The sequence below is a fragment of the Oncorhynchus mykiss genome, chromosome 13 (genome assembly GCF_057628025.1).
Source record: "Oncorhynchus mykiss isolate SJ-2025 chromosome 13, ASM5762802v1, whole genome shotgun sequence".
NCBI lineage: Eukaryota > Metazoa > Chordata > Actinopteri > Salmoniformes > Salmonidae > Oncorhynchus > Oncorhynchus mykiss.
In genome coordinates this window covers 28,268,822-28,290,250 of record NC_143034.1, presented here as the reverse complement: position 1 = coordinate 28,290,250, position 21,429 = coordinate 28,268,822, and the positions used below count along the sequence as shown (strand labels likewise).

At 43.4% G+C, this 21,429-nt stretch overlaps 1 protein-coding gene across 2 annotated transcripts in view; it reads right to left on the bottom strand.

Moving 5' to 3' along the window:
• LOC110485845 (EVI5-like protein) overlaps positions 1-21,429 on the bottom strand; it is a 46,356-nt gene that overhangs the window by 21,647 nt on the left and 3,280 nt on the right. For both annotated transcript variants that reach the window (XM_021557035.3, XM_021557036.3), the window contains exons 2-8: positions 9,639-10,006; positions 6,062-6,251; positions 5,507-5,731; positions 4,990-5,064; positions 2,172-2,297; positions 1,244-1,387; positions 930-1,019 (exon numbers count right to left, since the gene is read on the bottom strand). In XM_021557035.3, the coding sequence (XP_021412710.2) occupies positions 930-1,019; positions 1,244-1,387; positions 2,172-2,297; positions 4,990-5,064; positions 5,507-5,731; positions 6,062-6,251; positions 9,639-9,874 (1,086 nt within the window). In that variant the 5' untranslated portion in view covers positions 9,875-10,006. The remainder of the gene's footprint in view (positions 1-929; positions 1,020-1,243; positions 1,388-2,171; positions 2,298-4,989; positions 5,065-5,506; positions 5,732-6,061; positions 6,252-9,638; positions 10,007-21,429) is intronic.

The following is a 21,429-nucleotide window of genomic DNA, read 5'->3' as shown; positions in this document are numbered from 1 at the left end:
TTAATACACTCTGAAAGGGAATAATATGTCTGTTAATACACTCTGAAAGGGAATAATATGTCCTGTTAATACACTATGAAAAATATAATGTCCTGTTAATACACTATGAAAGGGAATAATATGTCTGTTAATACACTATGAAAGGGAATAATATGTCCTGTAGGTATCACATGATAATTGAAGTAAAGACACGTCACAAATGCCCATATGTTTAAACAATGGTTCATTTCACTCTTTTGTTTTTCTTGCCTCCAGCAAGTCTTGTGTCTATCTACAGTGATAATTCATGATTTATACTATAGTGCAGGGGTCCCCAATTACATTTAGCCGTGGGCTGATTTTTCCTTGAGCCGATGGGTGGGGGGCTGGAACATAGTTATAAATCATTTGTACACTGCAAATTGACCGCAAGAACAGATATAGTATTTCACAAAACAATTTGAATTTCAAACCTTGTTTACATTGTGATACGATCACATATGTCTCCATGTATCCGTGGGAATACTAGGGAACAGATTTCCTAAATTAAAATCACTTTGAGCTCATTTTCTGGTAATTTTACAGTCTTTTAATGTCCAAGAAAGATTTTTTTTGTTTAAATAAAATCTCAGAAAACATAATAAAATAAAATCACCCACAAGAGAAATTTGGTCCCTTAAAGCTGAATTACTTAATGGTGAAACAGCTTATTGGGGAACCCTGCTGTAGTGCCTTTTATTTGGACGGCAGGTAGGATAGTGGTTAGAGTGTTGGACTAGTAACCGAAAGGTTGCAAGATTGAATCCCCAAGATGACAAGGTAAAAAAACATGTTCTGGCCCTGACTTGCCTAGTTAAATAAAGGTAAAATAAAAAATATTGGATAAATCCCAAATGGCACCCTATTCCATATATCATCCACTAATTTTGAAGGGGCCTAGTGATTGTTACCTGAGACATGCCCTCCATGTCCAACTGGATGAGGTCAGTCTGGTTGTACTGCAGAATGGCCATGCCCACACGAAATATAATCTCCAGACCCTGAAGACAGGGAATCAAAGTTCAATTCAACACAACCATAGTGCTAGATCACAAGACTCTCTTGTGGAAGATATTTTATCTTCATGAGAACAACCCGTGAATAAAGGTTACATTTAAATCAAACCATGTCTATTGGATCCACTATGTTGATTTTTTTCTCTCAAAGTATGTTCACCCAAACACATTCTCACACTCGCATAAGACACCAGTGGTGAGTCTCTTACCTCGTACATGAAGATATCAAAGATGCGTGTGGCGACGGGCATGGGGAGGAAGGTGAGGAAGAGAGTGAGGAACCAGGAGGAGGCGTACATGGACGTGTGGAAACTCTGAGAACGGAAGTGGACGTTCAGCTCCGGGAGCTGCTCCTGTTGGGATAAGGTGAGAGAGGGAAAAGAGGAAGAGAAAGAGGGTAGATGAGAAGGGAAGAGACGAGAGGAGTTAATTAAGCAATAAGGCACGAGGGGGTGTGGTATATGGCCAATATACCACGGCTAAGGGCTGTTCTTATGCACGAGTGCCTGGACACAGTTCTTAGCCGTGGTATATTGGCCATATATCACAAACCCCCAAGGTGCCTTATTGCTGTTATAAACGGGTAACCAATGTAACTAGAGCAGTAAAAATAAATGTTTTGTCATAGACGTGGTATACGGTCTGATATAACATGGCTGTCAGCCAATCAGCATTCAGGTCTCAAACCACCCAGTTTATAATAATAGGGGTTTTAGTTGAGCTGCAACACTGTAATGGTTTAAAAGTCGTACTATATAAAATGTAAGGACTTACCTAGAATAAATCTGTGCTGTATGAATCTATTTGCTGCCCCATAGTGGACAACTCTATAATTGCAATATCTGTGCTTATTCCCCAACTACAGTGCACCATATGCATACTTAAGTAAAACCAGACATTTTTTAGGTATTTTTTCCCCATTTCAATCCCAGCCACTTGCAAGGCCCTTAAGGTTTTAGTTAATTTGACAATATATGCATCCTAAATGGCACTATATTCCCTACATAGGGCACTACTTTGACCTATTGGCCCTTGTCAAAAGTAGTGCACTTTATAGGGTATAATTTGCCATTTGGGACACAGTCAACCTTCTACATTGGCCAGCGTGACATATGGAGATGAATAAAGTTGATTTACCTGCAGCAGGTATTCAAACTGGTAGATACAGAGGCCTAGTTCAGCCATGGTTGGTTTGAAAAGCTCCCTCAGACGGTACTCCTGCATCAGACGCACAAACACGCAGAACGCCTCCTCCTCTGGCATCTAGAGGGCCACAGGAGAGACCGGGTCAGGCTGTGTGACTGTGTGTGCATTCACACTAATCAGGAGCTCAGAGGTCATTTATTCATACTGTATAAGCAATGAAAAACGGGTAGAATCAGGATAATTCCGTAATTGACCTCATCCCGTCAGTAGAGGATGCCTGGATATTTTTTAAAAATGCCTTCCTAACCATCTTAAATAAACATGCCCCATTCAAGAAATTTAGAACCAGGAACAGATATAGCCCTTGGTTCTCCCCAGACCTGACTGCCCTTAATCAACACAAAAACGTCCTATGGCGTTCTGCATTAGCATCGAACAGCCCCCGTGATATGCAGCTGTTCAGGGAAGCTAGAAACCATTATACACAGGCAGTTAGAAAAGCCAAGGCTAGCTTTTTCAAGCAGAAATTTGCTTCTTGCAACACTAACTCAAAAAAGTTCTGGGACACTGTAAAGTCCATGGAGAATAAGAACACCTCCTCCCAGCTGCCCACTGCACTGAAGATAGGAAACACTGTCACCACTGATAAATCCACCATAATTGAAAATTTCAATAAGCATTTTTCTACTGCTGGCCATGCTTTCCACCTGGCTACTCCTACCCCTGTCAACAGCACTGCACCCCCAACAGCAACTCGCCCAAGCCTTCCCCATTTCTCCTTCTCCCAAATCCATTCAGCTGATGTTCTGAAAGAGCTGCAAAATCTGGACCCCTACAAATCAGCCGGGCTAGACAATCTGACAATCCCTTTCTTTCTAAAATTATCTGCCGAAATTGTTGCCACCCCTATTACTAGCCTGTTCAACCTCTCTTTCGTGTCGTCTGAGATTCCCAAAGATTGGAAAGCAGCTGCGGTCATCCCCCTCTTCAAAGGGGGGGACACTCTTGACCCAAACTGCTACAGACCTATATCTATCCTACCATGCCTTTCTAAGGTCTTCGAAAGCCAAGTCAACAAACAGATTACCGACCATTTTGAATCTCACCATACCTTCTCTGCTATGCAATCTGGTTTCAGAGCTGGTCATGGGTGCACCTCAGCCACGCTCAAGGTCCTAAACGATATCTTAACCGCCATCGATAAGAAACATTACTGTGCAGCCGTATTCATTGATCTGGCCAAGGCTTTCGACTCTGTCAATCACCACATCCTCATCGGCAGACTCAACAGCCTTGGTTTCTCAAATGATTGCCTCGCCTGGTTCACCAACTACTTCTCTGATAGAGTTCAGTGTGTCAAATCTGAGGGTCTGTTGTCCGGACCTCTGGCAGTCTCTATGGGGGTGCCACAGGGTTCAATTCTTGGACCGACTCTCTTCTCTGTATACATCAATGAGGTCGCTCTTGCTGCTGGTGAGTCTCTGATCCACCTCTACGCAGACGACACCATTCTGTATACTTCCGGCCCTTCTTTGGACACTGTGTTAACAACCCTCCAGGCAAGCTTCAATGCCATACAACTCTCCTTCCGTGGCCTCCAACTGCTCTTAAATACAAGTAAAACTAAATGCATGCTCTTCAACCGATCACTACCTGCACCTACCCGCCTGTCCAACATCACTACTCTGGACGGCTCTGACTTAGAATACGTGGACAACTACAAATACTTAGGTGTCTGGTTAGACTGTAAACTCTCCTTCCAGACCCATATCAAACATCTCCAATCCAAAGTTAAATCTAGAATTGGCTTCCTATTTCGCAACAAAGCATCCTTCACTCATGCTGCCAAACATACCCTTGTAAAACTGACCATCCTACCAATCCTCGACTTTGGCGATGTAATTTACAAAATAGCCTCCAATACCCTACTCAACAAACTGGATGCAGTCTATCACAGTGCAATCCGTTTTGTCACCAAAGCCCCATATACTACCCACCATTGCGACCTGTACGCTCTCGTTGGCTGGCCCTCGCTTCATACTCGTCGCCAAACCCACTGGCTCCATGTCATCTACAAGACCCTGCTAGGTAAAGTCCCCCCTTATCTCAGCTCGCTGGTCACCATAGCATCTCCCACCTGTAGCACACGCTCCAGCAGGTATATCTCTCTAGTCACCCCCAAAACCAATTCTTTCTTTGGCCGTCTCTCTTTCCAGTTCTCTGCTGCCAATGACTGGAACGAACTACAAAAATCTCTGAAACTGGAAACACTTATCTCCCTCACTAGCTTTAAGCACCAACTGTCAGAGCAGCTCACAGATTACTGCACCTGTACATAGCCCACATATAATTTAGCCCTATCAACTACCTCTTTCCCAACTGTATTTAATTTATGTATTTATTTTTCTCCTTTGCACCCCATTATTTTTATTTCTACTTTGCACATTCTTCCATTGCAAAACTACCATTCCAGTGTTTTACTTGCTATATTGTATTTACCTTGCCACCAAGGCCTTTTTTTGCCTTTACCTCCCTTCTCACCTCATTTGCTCACATTGTATATAGACTTGTTTATACTTTATTATTGACTGTATGTTTGTTTTACTCCATGTGTAACTCTGTGTTGTTGTATCTGTCGAACTGCTTTGCTTTATCTTGGCCAGGTCGCAATTGTAAATGAGAACTTGTTCTCAACTTGCCTACCTGGTTAAATAAAGGTAAAATAAAAAAAATAAAAAATTTAGCACAACGTAGCGCGATAGCAAGAGAGGAGAATGTCGAGACTAGAGGGCTGCTGAAGAGACGTTACCTGCATGAGCAGCAGGCCCACGATGAAGGCACTGCCCTGGCAGTAGCCCACCTCCCGGTCCACCAGAGAATACGCCTGCACACACAGACATCAATCAATATGAACAAACCTATACTCATTGGGGAGACTTCCCGGACACAGATTAAGTTTAGAGATTCTCCATTTGCAATGCTTTTTAGTCCAGGACTAGGCTTCATCAGTGTCTGGGAAACCGGCCTCTACAGTTCACATACACATTTAACTCAATCAATCAAATGTATTTATAAAGTCGTTTTAACATCAGCAGATGTCACAAAATGCTATACAGAAACCCAGCCAAAAACCCCAAACAGCAAGCAATGCAGATGTAACTGCTTCTAACTGTTCATCCAACTGCACATCTCACTAGTATAGTGATAGTACCAAAAAGGACTAATCATACCAAATCTATTCTGTTTGTCCAAGTAAACCTAAGAGACAACGTTCACACAAAAAAAAAAAAAAAAAAAAGTCATGCTCAAGGTGAAAATGTCCTCACCTTCATGACGTTGAAGAGTACCTCCTGACCCAGGCTGTCCTGGCCCTTGAAGAACTCATGCTCGGGGTAGGTGCGGGCGATGTCCCGGCGGATGAGCTTTTCGCAGGGCGAGGACATCTTGAGCAGCTCAGAATACTGGTTCTTCACTGGCATGTCTGTAGCGTTACCAAGCAGCTGCCACACGATGGCCCGGAAGTGGTGTGGGATGCCCTTGCGGATCAGCTCCTGGAGGGGAAAAGAAAGATTTAGTTACGAATCAAATTCTCAGTTTGCTGTAGAACTCCACCTCCCAGCCTATACTGAATATCTATGTCATCTCATACGTCTCTAATCTTCAATTATCTTATCCCTCCATCTGTGCTCTGTCCTCACTTGTCCTCGCTCCCATTTTCTCCTCTCTAATCTCTCCTGCTGTTCCCCTCTCCCTTTTCCATCCTTTTCCCTAGCTCTGTCTTTTCCCTAGCTCTGTCCCCTTTTCCCCCTCTCCTCCCCATCTTCTCCCCTCTATTCCCTTTGCTCTGTCAGTCTCTCAATCACTCATCCACCCCCCCTCACCTTGAGCAGCTTGTCCTTCTTGCGTCTCCATTCGTCCCACTCGTTGACGATGCGTCCCCACAGGATCCAGGTGTCCTCCTCCAGGTGGGACAGGTTGGACGAGGCAGAGGAGCTTGACACAAGGGACGAGCCGCTGTTCCGCCGCGAGCCGCTCATCGAGCGCATCGACTTGGAGTCCGCCTCCAGAAGTCTGAGGTGGGGGGGGTGTCAAGGGGTTAGGGGTCAAAGGTCAGACATGGGTCACATGAGTGAATCTAGACCCACTTATGCTTTCGTTGCTCTAGTCTTGTTTCCATTACTTGCTTTGATCTTTTTATTGTCAATCCATAATGTTAAGCTTTTCAGGCTTAATGTTATATGCTCTTTTGCATTAAATTAGACTGTTACTTGAAACGTTTTTAATTGTTACTCCATGTAGTAGAAAATCATGTGTGGGAGAATGTCATGTAAAACACTGGAGAGCACAAAGAACCAGCAGTAACTTTAGTACCACTAGGTCAAGTTACTGAGCCTTGAGCACCTCTTTGATAGTGACTGGGCACTGGGCCTATTGTTGAGATACTTATCAGTGCCAAAGCAGCTACTCTGATAGTAGAGACAATGAGGGTGTGTCCAAAATGGCAGCTTTTTCCCTATATAGTGCACTGCTTTTGACCCGAGCTCGCCTGGACCCTGATCAAAAGTAGTGCACTACATAGGGAATAGGATGCCATTTGGGACGCAACCTGAGTGTGTGCCTGCACATTGGTTATAATACCGTGCCAGTAAAAGCAAAGGTCCAGCTCACAGAGGCAGAAGAGGAAGGTGCAACAGTGCATGTTCCAGCTCTGGCATCAAAGCGTCTCTCAGCTAGCCTAGCCGGCCCGCTAGACCTTGTCCAGAAGCTCCTCCAGCCCAATGACACATCTGCTCAGTGCATCTGCTTTGGAGCTACCCACAGCGGGGAGAGGCTAACCTCTGCTACCCCATACTGACCTGGAAACCTCATAGCCATGTGCTGTAACACAGTTGGATCGCTGGACTGTACCCGTCTGTTTATGAGTGGCTCATCATTTACCTGGCAAAATATCAGCAAATGCCATTCTCACAACAGCGCAGGGATCTTGAACGCAGCCATGCGAGACCAGTCACAACCTAACAGTAGGTTTCCATTGAACAAGGTTACAAAAGCAATGTTGCAAAAAGACATGTGTAACGGAAACGGCAGATATGAGAAACGTGCAACAGATTGACAACATTTTTATCCGTTCAATAAGGGTGGATTTTTCTTTTGTTGAACTTTCTTTATTGCAAGAAATGATGATGGAGACTGTGTTTATGTAATAGAGTATTGCCAAATAATTTTTAAGATAAGCCTACGAGCCGAGCTGCACACCGAATCCACATTTAATTCTAAATCCAACTATTGGTCAAATATATATATTTTTTTCCCTTTGCAGTGACATTCAATAATGCCTGAATTGCTTAGCCTTTCTTTTCTGGTTGGCTGGATGCAAGTTCAAGATCCAATTCTTTCAGATCTAAAGGAGTGCAAGTTACACCACGGCGATAAGGTGGCACATGAGAATTCTTAGAATATTAGTCAATTCTTGCATTCTATCCATGCTGGCTTTGGGAGCTACCTCAGACATGAAACAGATAGGTCAGAGGGCATACAGGCTGCCACCAGTTTATTAAATGTGCAATTTGCCTAAATGGATCATGGAAAAATGTCAACCACTTAATTTTTATTTGACACGTTTTTTGCTAAAAAGTTTTGTTATTTTTCATGGGATGTCATTACGTCCAGCTGTTTTTAAATTGACACGAGACAGTTAAATGAAAACGCAAAGTGGCAGGCAATTGTCACATCTATTGTCTTTCTAAATATCTACACAAAACCACTGGACAAGTTAATGGAAACATACAGGTAACTGCCAAAATAAATTACACTTGAGTGAACGAGGCATACAAAGTATATTGAAAGCAGGTGCTTCTACACAGGAGTGGTTCCTGAGTTAATTAAGCAATTAAAAACCCATCATGCTTAGCGTCTATGTATAAAATGCCCAGTTGCCCATTAGTTTGGCTACCATGGCGAGAAGAGATATCAGTGACTTTGAAAGAGGGGTGTGTGTGTGTGTGTGTATCTCAGTCACCAGATCTCAACCCAATTGAACACTTATGGGAGATTCTGGAGCAGTGCCTGAGACAGCCTTTTCCACCACCACCACCACCGAAACAAATTATGGAATTTCATGCAGAAGAATGGTGTCACATCCCTCCAACAGAGTTCCAGACACTTGTAGAATCTACAGTGCCTTGCGAAAGTATTCGGCCCCCTTGAACTTTGCGACCTTTTGCCACATTTCAGGCTTCAAACATAAAGATATAAAACTGTATTTTTTTGTGAAGAATCAACAACAAGTGGGACACAATCATGAAGTGGAACGGATATTTCAAACTTTTTTAACAAATCAAACACTGAAAAATTGGGCGTGCAAAATTATTCAGCCCCCTTAAGTTAATACTTTGTAGCGCCACCTTTTGCTGAGATGACAGCTGTAAGTCGCTTGGGGTATGTCTCTATCAGTTTTGCACATCGAGAGACTGACATTTTTTCCCATTCCTCCTTGCAAAACAGCTCAAGCTCAGTGAGATGGAGAGCATTTGTGAACAGCAGTTTTCAGTTCTTTCCACAGATTCTCGATTGGATTCAGGTCTGGACTTTGACTTGGCCATTCTAACACCTGGATATGTTTATTTTTGAACCATTCCATTGTAGATTTTGCTTTATGTTTTGGATCATTGTCTTGTTGGAAGACAAATCTCCGTCCCAGTCTCAGGTCTTTTGCAGACTCCATCAGGTTTTCTTCCAGAATGGTCCTGTATTTGGCTCCATCCATCTTCCCATCAATTTTAACCATCTTCCCTGTCCCTGCTGAAGAAAAGCAGGCCCAAACCATGATGCTGCCACCACCATGTTTGACAGTGGGGATGGTGTGTTCAGCTGTGTTGCTTTTACGCCAAACATAACGTTTTGCATTGTTGCCAAAAAGTTCAATTTTGGTTTCATCTGACCAGAGCACCTTCTTCCACATGTTTGGTGTGTCTCCCAGGTGGCTTGTGGCAAACTTTAAACAACACTTTTTATGGATATCTTTAAGAAATGGCTTTCTTCTTGCCACTCTTCCATAAAGGCCAGATTTGTGCAATATACGACTGATTGTTGTCCTATGGACAGAGTCTCCCACCTCAGCTGTAGATCTCTCTAGTTTTTGATTTGTTAAAAAAGTTTGAAATATCCAATAAATGTCGTTCCACTTCATGATTGTGTCCCACTTGTTGTTGATTCTTCACAAAAAAATACAGTTTTATATCTTTATGTTTGAAGCCTGAAATGTGGCAAAAGGTCGCAAAGTTCAAGGGGGCCGAATACTTTCGCAAGGCACTGTATGTGAAGGTGCATTGAAGCTGTTCTGACTTGTGGTGCCCAGCGTCCTATTAAGACACTTTATGTTGGTGTTTCCTTTATTTTGGCAGTTACCTGTAGCTACTGTGCAACACATGTGAACCCCGGTTCCCATCTCTTTCTCACCTGTTCTGCTCCTCAAGCTTGGCCAGCAGCTCTAGCTCGTCAGGGCTCAGGCTCTCAGAGTCGGCGGGGGAGGCGGCGGGGGCCGAGAGCATGGCATCTTGGCAAGATGAGTCCGGGCTGAGGAGGGGGCTGCCCATGGAATGGTCCATGCCAGGGGGAGAGGAAGGGGGACACTCCAGCTGGTTGTGTCCCCCTGTGGAGCACTCTCTCTCAGGGCTGCCGCTGGGGGTGGACATGGTGGAGGTGGGCACGGTGCAATGCACTGTTGGACAGGGGAGGCTGTGGCTGGGTCTCCTTACCCGTCTCCCCCGCTGTAAGGTCACCTGGTAGGGTGGTGCCGGAGCCAATTGGATCAGGGTTCCTCAAATCTGTTGTGAATTTTGAGGACATTTGAATTACGAGGACATATGCATGAGGACATATGCATGAGGACATATGCATGAGGACATATGCATGAGGACATATGCATGAGGACATATGCATGAGGACATATGCATGAGGACATATGCATGAGGACATACACTGAACAAAAATATTAATGCAACATGTTGGTCCCATGTTTCATGAGCTGAAATAAAAGATCCCAGAAATGTTCCATATGCACAAAAAGCTTATTTCTCTCAAATTTTTGGCACAAATGTGGTTACATCCCTGTTCATGAGCATTTCTCCTTTGCCAAGATAATCCATCCACCTGACAGGTGTGGCATATCAAGAAGCTGATTAAACAGCATGACCATTACACAGGTGCACCTTGTGCTGGGGACAATAAAAGGCCACTCTAAAATGAGCATTTGTGTCACACGACACAATGCCACAGATGTCTCAAATTGAGGGAGCGTGCAATTGGCATGCTGACTGCAGGAATGTCCACCAGAGCTCTTGCCAGAGAATCTAATGTTAATTTTTCTACCAAAATGAATGTACAGAGATACCGTGATGAGATCCTGAGGCCCATTGTTGTGCCATTCATCCGCCGCCATCACCTCATGTTTCAGCATGATAATGCACGGCCCCATGTCGCAAGGATCTGTACACAATTCCTGGAAGCTGAAAATGTCCCAGTTCTTCCATGGTCTGCATACTCACCAGACATATCACCCATTAGGCATGTTTGGGGTGCTCTGGATCAACGTGTACGACATTGTGTTCCACAGGAAACAATCAACAGCCTGATCAACTCTATGAGATGTGTCACGCTACATGAGGCAAATGGTGGTCACACTGGTTTTCTGAATCATGCCCCAACCTTAATTTTTTTTAAAGGTATCTGACCAACAGATGTATCTGTATTCCCAGTCATGTAAAATCCATAAATTAGGGACTAATTCATTCATTTCAAATGGACTTATTTCCTTATATGAACTATAACTCAGTAAAATCTTTGAATGAATGCTGCGTTTACATTTTTGTTCAGTATACATACAAACAGTGCATTCGGAAAGTATTCAGAACCCTTGACTTTTTCCAAATGTTACTTTACAGCCAAATTCTAAACATTCTACACACAATACCCCACAATGACAAAGCGAAAATAGGTTTGTATAAATTTTTGCTAATTGATTAAAAATAAAAAACAGTCAAAAGTTTGAACACACCTACTAATTCAAGGGTTTTTCTTTATTTTCACTATTTTAGTTTTTTTTGCGACTGCACTTGAAGAAACTTTCAAAGTTCTTGAAATTCATGATTTACTGACCTTCATGTCTTAAAAGTAATGATGAACTGTCATTTCTCTTTGCTTATTTAAGCTGTTCTTGGCATAATATGGAGTTGGTCTTTTAACAAATTCTGTATGCCACCCCTACCTTGACACAACATAACTGATTGGCTCAAACGCATTAACTTCTTTGGGACTGGGGGGCAGTATTGAGTAGCTTGGATGAATGAGGTGCCCAGAGTAAACTGCCTGCTACTCAGGCCCAAAAGCTACAATATGCATATAATTAGTAGATTTGGATAGAAAACACTCTGAAGTTTCTAAAACGGTTTGAATTATGTCTGTGAGAATAACAGAACTCATATGGCAGGCAGAAACCTGAGAAAAAATCCAACCAGGAAGTGGGAAATCTGAGGTTTGTAGTTTTTCAAGTCATTGCCTATCCAATATACAGTGTCTATGGGATCATATTGCACTTCCTAAGGCTTCAACTAGATGTCAGCAGTCTTTAGAACCTTGTTTCAGACTTCTACTGTGAAGGGGGAGAGAATAAGAGCTGTTTGAGTCAGAGGTCTGGCAGAATGCCATGAGCACAGTAAGGCACGCGACCGTGAGAGCTAGCTGCGTTCCTTTTCATTTCTAAAGACAAAGGAATTGTCCGGTTGAAACATTATTGAAGATTTATGTTAAGATTTATGTTTCTACAAACTGTAATATAACTTTTTTGACTTTGTCTGAACTAAGTGATCACGCATTGAGCATTTGGATTACTGGGCTAAACGCGTGAACAAATGAATGATGGATGATAAATGATGGACTTTATCGAACAAAACAAACATTTATTGTGGAACTGGGATTCCTGGGAGTGCATTCCGATGAAGATTAAAGGTAAGTGAATATTTATAACGCTATTTCTGAGTTTTGTGACACCTCTCCTTCTTTGGAAAATGGCTGTATGTTTTTCTGTGACTTGGTGCTGACCTAACATAATCACAAGGTGTGCTTTTGCTGTATAGCCTTTTTGAAATCAGACACCGTGGCTGGATTAACGAGAAGTTTATCTTTAAAATGGTGTATAATACTTGTATGTTTGAGGAATTTTAATTATGAGATTTATGTTGTTTTGAATTTGGCGCCCTGCAATTTCACTGGCTGTTGCTAGCATCCCACATATCCCAGAGAAGTTTTAAAGAAAGAAATTCCACAAATTCACTTTTAACAAGGCACACCTTTTAATTGAAATGCATTCCAGGTGAATACCTCATGATGCTGGTTGAGAGAATGCCAAGAGTGTGCAAAGCTGTCATCAAGGCAAAGGGTGGCAACTTTGAAGAATCTCAAATATAAAATAGATTTTGATTTGTTTAACACTATTTTGGTTACTACATGATTCCATGTGTGTTATTTCATAGTTTTGATGTCTTCACTATTATTCTACAATGTATAAAAGAGTAAAAATAAAGAAAAACCTTTAAAATGAGCTGGTGTCCAAACTTCTGACTGGTACTGTAAGTATTCAGACCCTATGCAATGAGACTCAAATTGAGCTCAGGTGCATCCTGTTTCCATTGATCATCCTTGAGATGTTTCTACAACTTGATTGGAGTCCACCTGTGGTAAATTAAATTGATCGGACATGATTTGGAAAGGCACACACCTGTCTATATAAGGTCCCACAGTTGACCGTGCATGTCAGAGCAAAACCAAGCCAGTCAGGATAATATCTATGAGGGTGCCCATGTTTATGGATTTAGGGTTGTACCTGGTATGTTCCTTGTGAGATTGAGGGCATCTAGCTTAGATTGTAGGACTGCCGGGGTGTTAAGCATATCCCAGTTTAGGTCACCAAGCAGAACGAACTCTGAAGATATATGGGGGGCTGTCCAGGGCACAGCTGGGAGCGGAGGGGGGGGGGGGGGGGGTCTATAACTACAGTGCCTTGCGAAAGTATTCGGCCCCCTTGAACTTTGCGACCTTTTGCCACATTTCAGGCTTCAAACATAAAGATATAAAACTGTATTTTTTTTGTGAAGAATCAACAACAAGTGGGACACAATCATGAAGTGGAACGACATTTATTGGATATTTCAAACTTTTTTAACAAATCAAAAACTGAAAAATTGGGCGTGCAAAATTATTCAGCCCCCTTAAGTTAATACTTTGTAGCGCCACCTTTTGCTGCGATTACAGCTGTAAGTCGCTTGGGGTATGTCTCTATCAGTTTTGCACATCGAGAGACTGAAATTTTTTCCCATTCCTCCTTGCAAAACAGCTCGAGCTCAGTGAGGTTGGATGGAGAGCATTTGTGAACAGCAGTTTTCAGTTCTTTCCACAGATTCTCGATTGGATTCAGGTCTGGACTTTGACTTGGCCATTCTAACACCTGGATATGTTTATTTTTGAACCATTCCATTGTAGATTTTGCTTTATGTTTTGGATCATTGTCTTGTTGGAAGACAAATCTCCGTCCCAGTCTCAGGTCTTTTGCAGACTCCATCAGGTTTTCTTCCAGAATGGTCCTGTATTTGGCTCCATCCATCTTCCCATCAATTTTAACCATCTTCCCTGTCCCTGCTGAAGAAAAGCAGGCCCAACCATGATGCTGCCACCACCATGTTTGACAGTGGGGATGGTGTGTTCAGCTGTGTTGCTTTTACGCCAAACATAACGTTTTGCATTGTTGCCAAAAAGTTCAATTTTGGTTTCATCTGACCAGAGCACCTTCTTCCACATGTTTGGTGTGTCTCCCAGGTGGCTTGTGGCAAACTTTAAACAACACTTTTTATGGATATCTTTAAGAAATGGCTTTCTTCTTGCCACTCGTCCATAAAGGCCAGATTTGTGCAATATACGACTGATTGTTGTCCTATGGACAGAGTCTCCCACCTCAGCTGTAGATCTCTGCAGTTCATCCAGAGTGATCATGGGCCTCTTGGCTGCATCTCTGATCAGTCTTCTCCTTGCATGAGCTGAAAGTTTAGAGGGACGGCCAGGTCTTGGTAGATTTGCAGTGGTCTGATACTCCTTTCATTTCAATATTATCGCTTGCACAGTGCTCCTTGGGATGTTTAAAGCTTGGGAAATCTTTTTGTATCCAAATCTGGCTTTGAACTTCTTCACAACAGTATCTCAGACCTGCCTGGTGTGTTCCTTGTTCTTCATGATGCTCTCTGCGCTTTTAACGGACCTCTGAGACTATCACAGTGCAGGTGCATTTATACGGAGACTTGATTACACACAGGTGGATTGTATTTATCATCATTAGTCATTTAGGTCAACATTGGATCATTCAGAGATCCTCACTGAACTTCTGGAGAGAGTTTGCTGCACTGAAAGTAAAGGGGCTGAATAATTTTGCACGCCCAATTTTTCAGTTTTTGATTTGTTAAAAAAGTTTGAAATATCCAATAAATGTCATTCCACTTCATGATTGTGTCCCACTTGTTGATTCTTCACAAAAAAATACCGTTTTATATCTTTATGTTTGAAGCCTGAAATGTGGCAAAAGGTCGCAAAGTTCAAGGGGGCCGAATACTTTCGCAAGGCACTGTATAACAGGCGGCAACAGTGAGAGACTTATTTCTGGAGAGATTCATTTTTAAAATTAGAAGCCCGAACTGTTTGGGCATAGACCTTGAAAGTATGACAGAACTTTGCAGGCTAACTCCTCCGCCTTTGGCAGTTCTATCTTGATGGAAAATGTTGTAGTTGGGGATGGAAATCTCAGAATTTTTGGTGGCCTTCCTAAGCCAGGGTTCAGACACAGCAAGGACATCAGGGTTGGTGAAGTGTGCTAAAGCAGTGAGTAAAACAAACTTAGGGAAGAGGCTTCTGATGTTAACATGCATGAAACCAAGGCTTTTACGGGTTACAGAAGTCAACAAGTGAGAGCGCAGGGCCTGGGTTAACCTCCACATCCCCAAGGAACAGAGTAGGATGAGGGTATGGCTGAAGCCTATCAAAACTGGTCGTTTTGTGCGTTGGGGACAAAGAATAAAAGGAGCAGATTTATGGGAGTGGTAGGATAGATTCAGGGCATAATGTAGAGACAGCGGTATGGTAGGGTGTGTTGTGATGTGATGGTCATTACTGAGAGGTGGTTAAGGAGAGTGTTTTGAATTCTGATAACCTTACTGGTTATAACCTTTTTTGGCAAGACGGATCTTCCAAAAGGTGGGGGAGTGGCAAACTTTACCAAGGATCACCTTCAGTGCTCAGTTGTCTCCACCAAGTCTGTCCCCAAACAATTTGATTTGCTGGTTGTAAGTATTAAACTTTCAAATAGCTCTTTGATGACTGTTGCTGGGTGCTATCATCCTCCATCAGCACTGGCCTGTACCCTACCTGCCCTAAGTTCTCTCCTGGCCCCTTAAACTAAGTCTGAATTTGTCCTGATAGGTGACCTAAACTGGGACATGCTTAAACCACCTGACTAAATCCTAAAGCAATGGGACTCCCTAAATATTTCTCAGATTACTAATCCCACAAGGTATGAAGCCAAACACACAGAAAAGGCTACTCTTCTTGATGTTATCCTCACAAATAATCCTGATAGATATCAGTCTGGTGTTTTCTGTAATGACCTTAGTGATCACTGTTTTATAGCCTGTGTTCGTAATGGATGCTCAGTGACATGACCTGTCCTGATTTGTCATAGACGCTTGCTAAAAAACTTTAATTAGCAAGCCTTCCTTCATGAACTGGCCTCTGTAAAATGGTATAGAATCAGCTTGATCCCCTCTGTCGAAGACGCTTGGACCTTCTTTTTTTATTTTTTTATATATATTTTTGACTCAGCCATGCCTCCTTGCCCGTCCAACATTTCCTCATCCGATGCTTCTCCCTCTTTTTCCCCCTGCCCTGCAACAAAGTTTCTCCCTGCAGGCAGTCACTGAGTCCGAGGTGCTAAAGGAGCCCCTGAAACTTGACCGTCTGCGTTATGTAGTGCATAACAGCAGCCCTTAGCCGTAGTATATTGGCAGGAAGAGACTGTGCATTAAAGGTGATTGGATTAGCAAACTAGAAAGGATGTGTTGAGAAAGATAGCTCTGCAGATTTCTAGTATATCAACATGGCCTATAGTGAAGCCAAGAACAGACTGTGCACTGCACAATGTAGCTACTAATCACAAAACCAATAGGGGGGAACCATTGGTCAGTGATAAACCAGAGCCAGAGGTCCCGCTGCTATTGTTTAACCAAGAAGGTAGCAACACTGCTCTGGAGTTCCTCTCTGCACTCCTGTCTGTGGCAGCCAAGCTGCACCATAGAAATGGAATTACTAGAATGAGAATCCCATGAGGGTGCAGCCAAATTGCGATGGCCTGGGTTGTTTCCTGTTCAACTCATTCTAGTTCCATGGCGTTTCCACTCCTGTATGTGACATCCAGGCAGCACCATAGAAATATAATTACTAGAATGAAAAAGAAATCCCTGACAGCCTCATAGAAATATAATTATTCGAACAGGTAAAAGACCTCAGGCCATGGCAATTTGACTGCACCCTCATAGCATTTCCATTCTTTGCTTATATTTCTATGGACAGAAGCACAGCCCTGGCCTGCTTCATGTATGGGAACTCTATTACTGGGTAAGCCAAAACCCAGCCGAGCTGGTGGCCCCAATTCAGAGGGAGAGGAGAGATAGACCTAACCCCAAGCCGAGAGTAATTTCAGCATACATTTGACAAATGGAATCCCAGAAGGTGGGGCTTATGCACATCTGCAAGAGTGAGAGAGGAGGGGAATGGGCTAGCCCCCATTGGAATGCTGAACAGCTCTATGACTACAACACACACACACACACACACACTGAAATCCTAGGTGTTTTAATATCCGCCATAGTCACACCGATACATAAGTCTACTGAAGCGCGACAATGACAAGCAGAAAAAACTGCCCAGAGAAGAAAAAAATATTGTTTGAAGGGAGAAAACACTGCAGAGGGATGGAGGGACAAGGACACCATTCATGCGCTGGGAGAGGCCAATCAAAAGAGCCATTAACTAGCACGAGACCAATTGCATCAGAAGAGCAGCAGCTCGGGCAAAACGAGCATCCCCAAACCGTCACGATATTCCCTCAAAATGACACGCAGCTAGTTCCTCCAAAACAATGTAACAATAGAAACAGAAAGGTTGTCCATATGTAGGCTAATTTAATCAAAGCTAATCTTATGACACCATAAATACTGCACTTTTAACCTTTGATATTGCTCAAGACTGCTCACTGTGACGATGGAAATGCACAATAGTTACCTTTTAAGAAACCAATGCAAGAAATAATCTTAAAATCTATGAAAATATAACACTAGTCTCCCTCTGCAAACAAATCCCCTAAATTACTGGCATCCTAATTTGTCATCTCACCAGGAATCACTCCAGTCCAGCTACAGTAGGATGTACACCAGAGGAGGTATACAGCAATGTCATTGAAGCCAGGCTATAGTCCAAACTCTGTGAGTCATGCCAGACTACAGCAGTATGCGGGACTATTGCTGCTCTCGCTATCAGTACATTAACTCTCTCTAAGGGTAACCGTAGGACAAACAAAAAAATGGCACTGAATGTAGCTGAATGCGGAAGTCCTCCCATTTAGTGTGTCTGGAGGTGATATGTTGTGCTTCCCAAACCCTATATAGTGCACTACTTTTGATCAGAGCCAATTTGGGGCCCTGGTTAAAAGTACTACACCATATAGGGAATAGGGTGCAATTTAAGACACCACCATGGTGAACTTGGGACTGCAGAGTACTGGAGACAGAGATAGCCTTGGGGGACCAAGGGCCGTACCCAGCACATGAGGGAGCTTCAATGTGAGCCCTGTTGTGTGTGTGTGTGTGTACAGGAGCTTCTCCCTTGCCGTGAATGGGGCATCTTCAATGTGAGCACTGTGTTGTGCCTATGCATGAGTTTGTATGTAAACCACTATCCGCGTGCACAATTATCGCATTCTGTGTGCGCCTCAGTGCTTCCTATCCTCACGCCAACTGTCCACAGCAACAGACAGACCTATTGTACCCCCAACTATCAGCCCTCCCTATCCCCCATTTCTCCCCCTGAACCCCTAATCCACCCCTCCATTCCCCTCTCTCCCTCCTTGTATGTCCTGTGCCTCCCCCTCAGGCCATGCTTGACATCACAGGCAGCCCCCCATGCTAATCCCCCAGTCCTCCCTCCTGTTCGCCCTAACCTCACTGTTGCTACATCTCATTTACATCTTTATGCCCGTCTTTCCGCTGACACGTGGCTTGTTCCTCAACGCCACAACATCCAAGTGCATGCGACTGTGGAGGCATCCAAAATGGCACCCTATGCTCTATATAGTGCGCTACTTGGGAATGGGCCCTGGTCAAAAGTAGTCCACTTTGTAGTGCCCAGTTCATCTCCTGCTCTGGTGTCTAGGGTTAGTATTATGAACCCTGTGCTCTTCTGACGTCACTGTTGTTGATGTATTCCCTCTGTTTCTGTAATGGCTGCGTATTAACCCTGGTCTGTAATAGGCTTGACCTCCCCTAGTCATCCAACATCTTCATGGCAATGACAGCCTGACCATCCTTGACAAAGTGAATTATAAACTCAGCAAAAAATAAATAAATCCTCTCACTGTCAACTGCGTTTATTTTCAGAAAACTTAACATGTGTAAATATTTGTATGAATATAAGATTCAACAACAGACATCAACTGAACAAGTTCCACAGACATGTGACTGACAGAAATTGAATAATGTGTCCCTGAACAAAGGGGGGGTCAAAATCAAAAGTAACAGTCAGTATCTGGTGTGGCCACCAGCTGCATTAAGTACTGCAGTGCATCTCCTCCTCATGGACTGTACCAGATGTGCCAATTCTTGCTGTGAGATGTTACCCCACTCTTCCACCAAGGCACCTGCAAGTTCCTGGAAATTTCTGGGGGGGGGGGGTAATGGCTCTAGCCCTCACCCTCCGATCCAACAGGTCCCAGACGTGCTCAATGGAATTGTGAAACGTGAATCCAACCATCACCCCTGGTGAGACAAATCCGTGACTCATCAGTGAAGAGCACTTTTTGCCAGTCCTGTCTGGTCTAGCAACAGTGGGTTTGTGCCCATAGGCGACGTTGTGCCCGGTGATGTCTGGGGAGGACCTGCCTTACAACAGGCCTGTCCTGTCCCGCAGGTGTGATGTTTGGATGTACCGATCCTCTGCAGTCCTCACGCCTCCTTGCAGCATGCATAAGGCATGTTCACGCAGATGAGCAGGGACCCTGGGCATCTTTCTTTTGGTGTTTTTCCAGAGTCAGTAGAAAGTGTCCTCTTTAGTGTCCTAAGTTTTCATAACTGTGACCTTAATTGCCTACTGTCTGTAAGCTGTTAGTGTCTTAACGACCGTTCCAGTTCATTAATTGTTTATGGTTCATTGAACAATCATGGGAAACAGTGTTTAAACCCTTTACAGTGAAGATCTGTGAAGTTATTTGGATTTTTACAAATTATCTTTGAAAGACAGGGTCCTGAAAACGGGACTTTCTTTTTTTGCTGAGTTTATATACATTCATTATATCGGTCCATGGCCCTATACAGCAGATGTTATCTAGAATCGAGATGAATCTAATGAATAAGTTACTTTGATGGTAAGCTTGAATGAAGAACAGACACATTTCGGCTAATTAGCTAATATCATGTCATCCGGTGAAGCTCCCTCAGACTACCAAAGTTCCCTAAACGCAACCACATTTAGAAGAAGAATTGCTTCCTGAATTCCTAGTGTAGCAATCAGCGCCCTCCTGATAATCACGTTTCCATGAATACCAAGGGGAACAAGGCTTTAAAATATACACTTCCACCATCCTCCCTCCAAAGGAATTGCAAAGGAATGCGATGTGACTAATCATTTATTCTGCAATGGTAGTGAGTGTATTGTCGGAGGGGGGCTAGGCCGATCTGACCCTGATCAGCTCTGTGATTCAATAAGATACAGATTAAAAGGATCACCAGCACTCCTGCGTTAACCTCAAATGGATTACAAACAGATTTAACACTGTACACCAACATAACCCCGGATGCCCTTGCATTTGCCTAGGCATTAACAGAAAATACACACATAAACGATACACAGTATGTCCATGGGATTGGTTTAAGCCTCACTTTCCCAAAGTAGATGAACCAACCAGATCCCCTTTTCTGGGGCACTGATCGAAACTGATCTGGGACCAGTATAGTTAGTGTGGCGTCAAAAAGAAACCATCTGACCTATTACTATTACACCTGTGCCACTTTGGTACAATAGCCTCAGTACATTGTGTCACCAGTTGATTGTGTGTTCATTCATCTCTATATTAACACCATATGAAACCTCCCTCTGGGGTTACAGAACAGGTCTGGATAGTTTGCCACACACACTGGAATGGGCCAATAGAGAGGTGACGTTAATTATACTCCCAGAGAGAGTGAACTGTGAACTGAGGTGAATCATTCCTGTACATTACCAGACACCAGTGATCCTAGAAAACAAGTGCAACCAAGACAACAGCTCTGGTGAAATGGTTGCCCGGGCTTGTTTATCATAATAAAGGGCAAGGCCCTGTTCACCTGACTAGGTGGAGAAATAGATGGGGGGCGTGGTATTGGGCGTGGCCAAGAACGCCTTCTCCGACCAACATTTTTAGAGGCCCTCCCATGGCAGCAGAAACAAAATGTTGCTGTATCAAAACAATTTTGTCTGCTATTCGCAATTCTAGACATTTTGCCATGGAGAAAAGAAAGCATTTTACAGTTTAATTAAGCTAGTTTCCTGCAATTCTACACATTTTGCCATGGCTTGTGTTGTGTTCTTATGCTACATTTCATGACCAAAAGCTTGTCAAACATCTCATTACAAATCATGGGTATTATTATAGAGTTGGTCCCCTCCTTTGGTGCTATAACAGCCTCCACTCTTCTGGGAAGGCTTTCCACTAGATGTTGGAACATTGCTGCAGGGACTTGCTTCCATTCAGCCACAAAAGCATTAGTGAAGTCGGGCAATGATGCTGGGCGATTAAGCCTGGCTCGCAGTCGGTGTTCCAATTAATTCCAAAGCTGTTCGATGGCGTTAAGGTCAGGGCTCTGTGCAGGCCAGTCAAGTTATTCCACACCAACCTCGGCAAACCATTTCT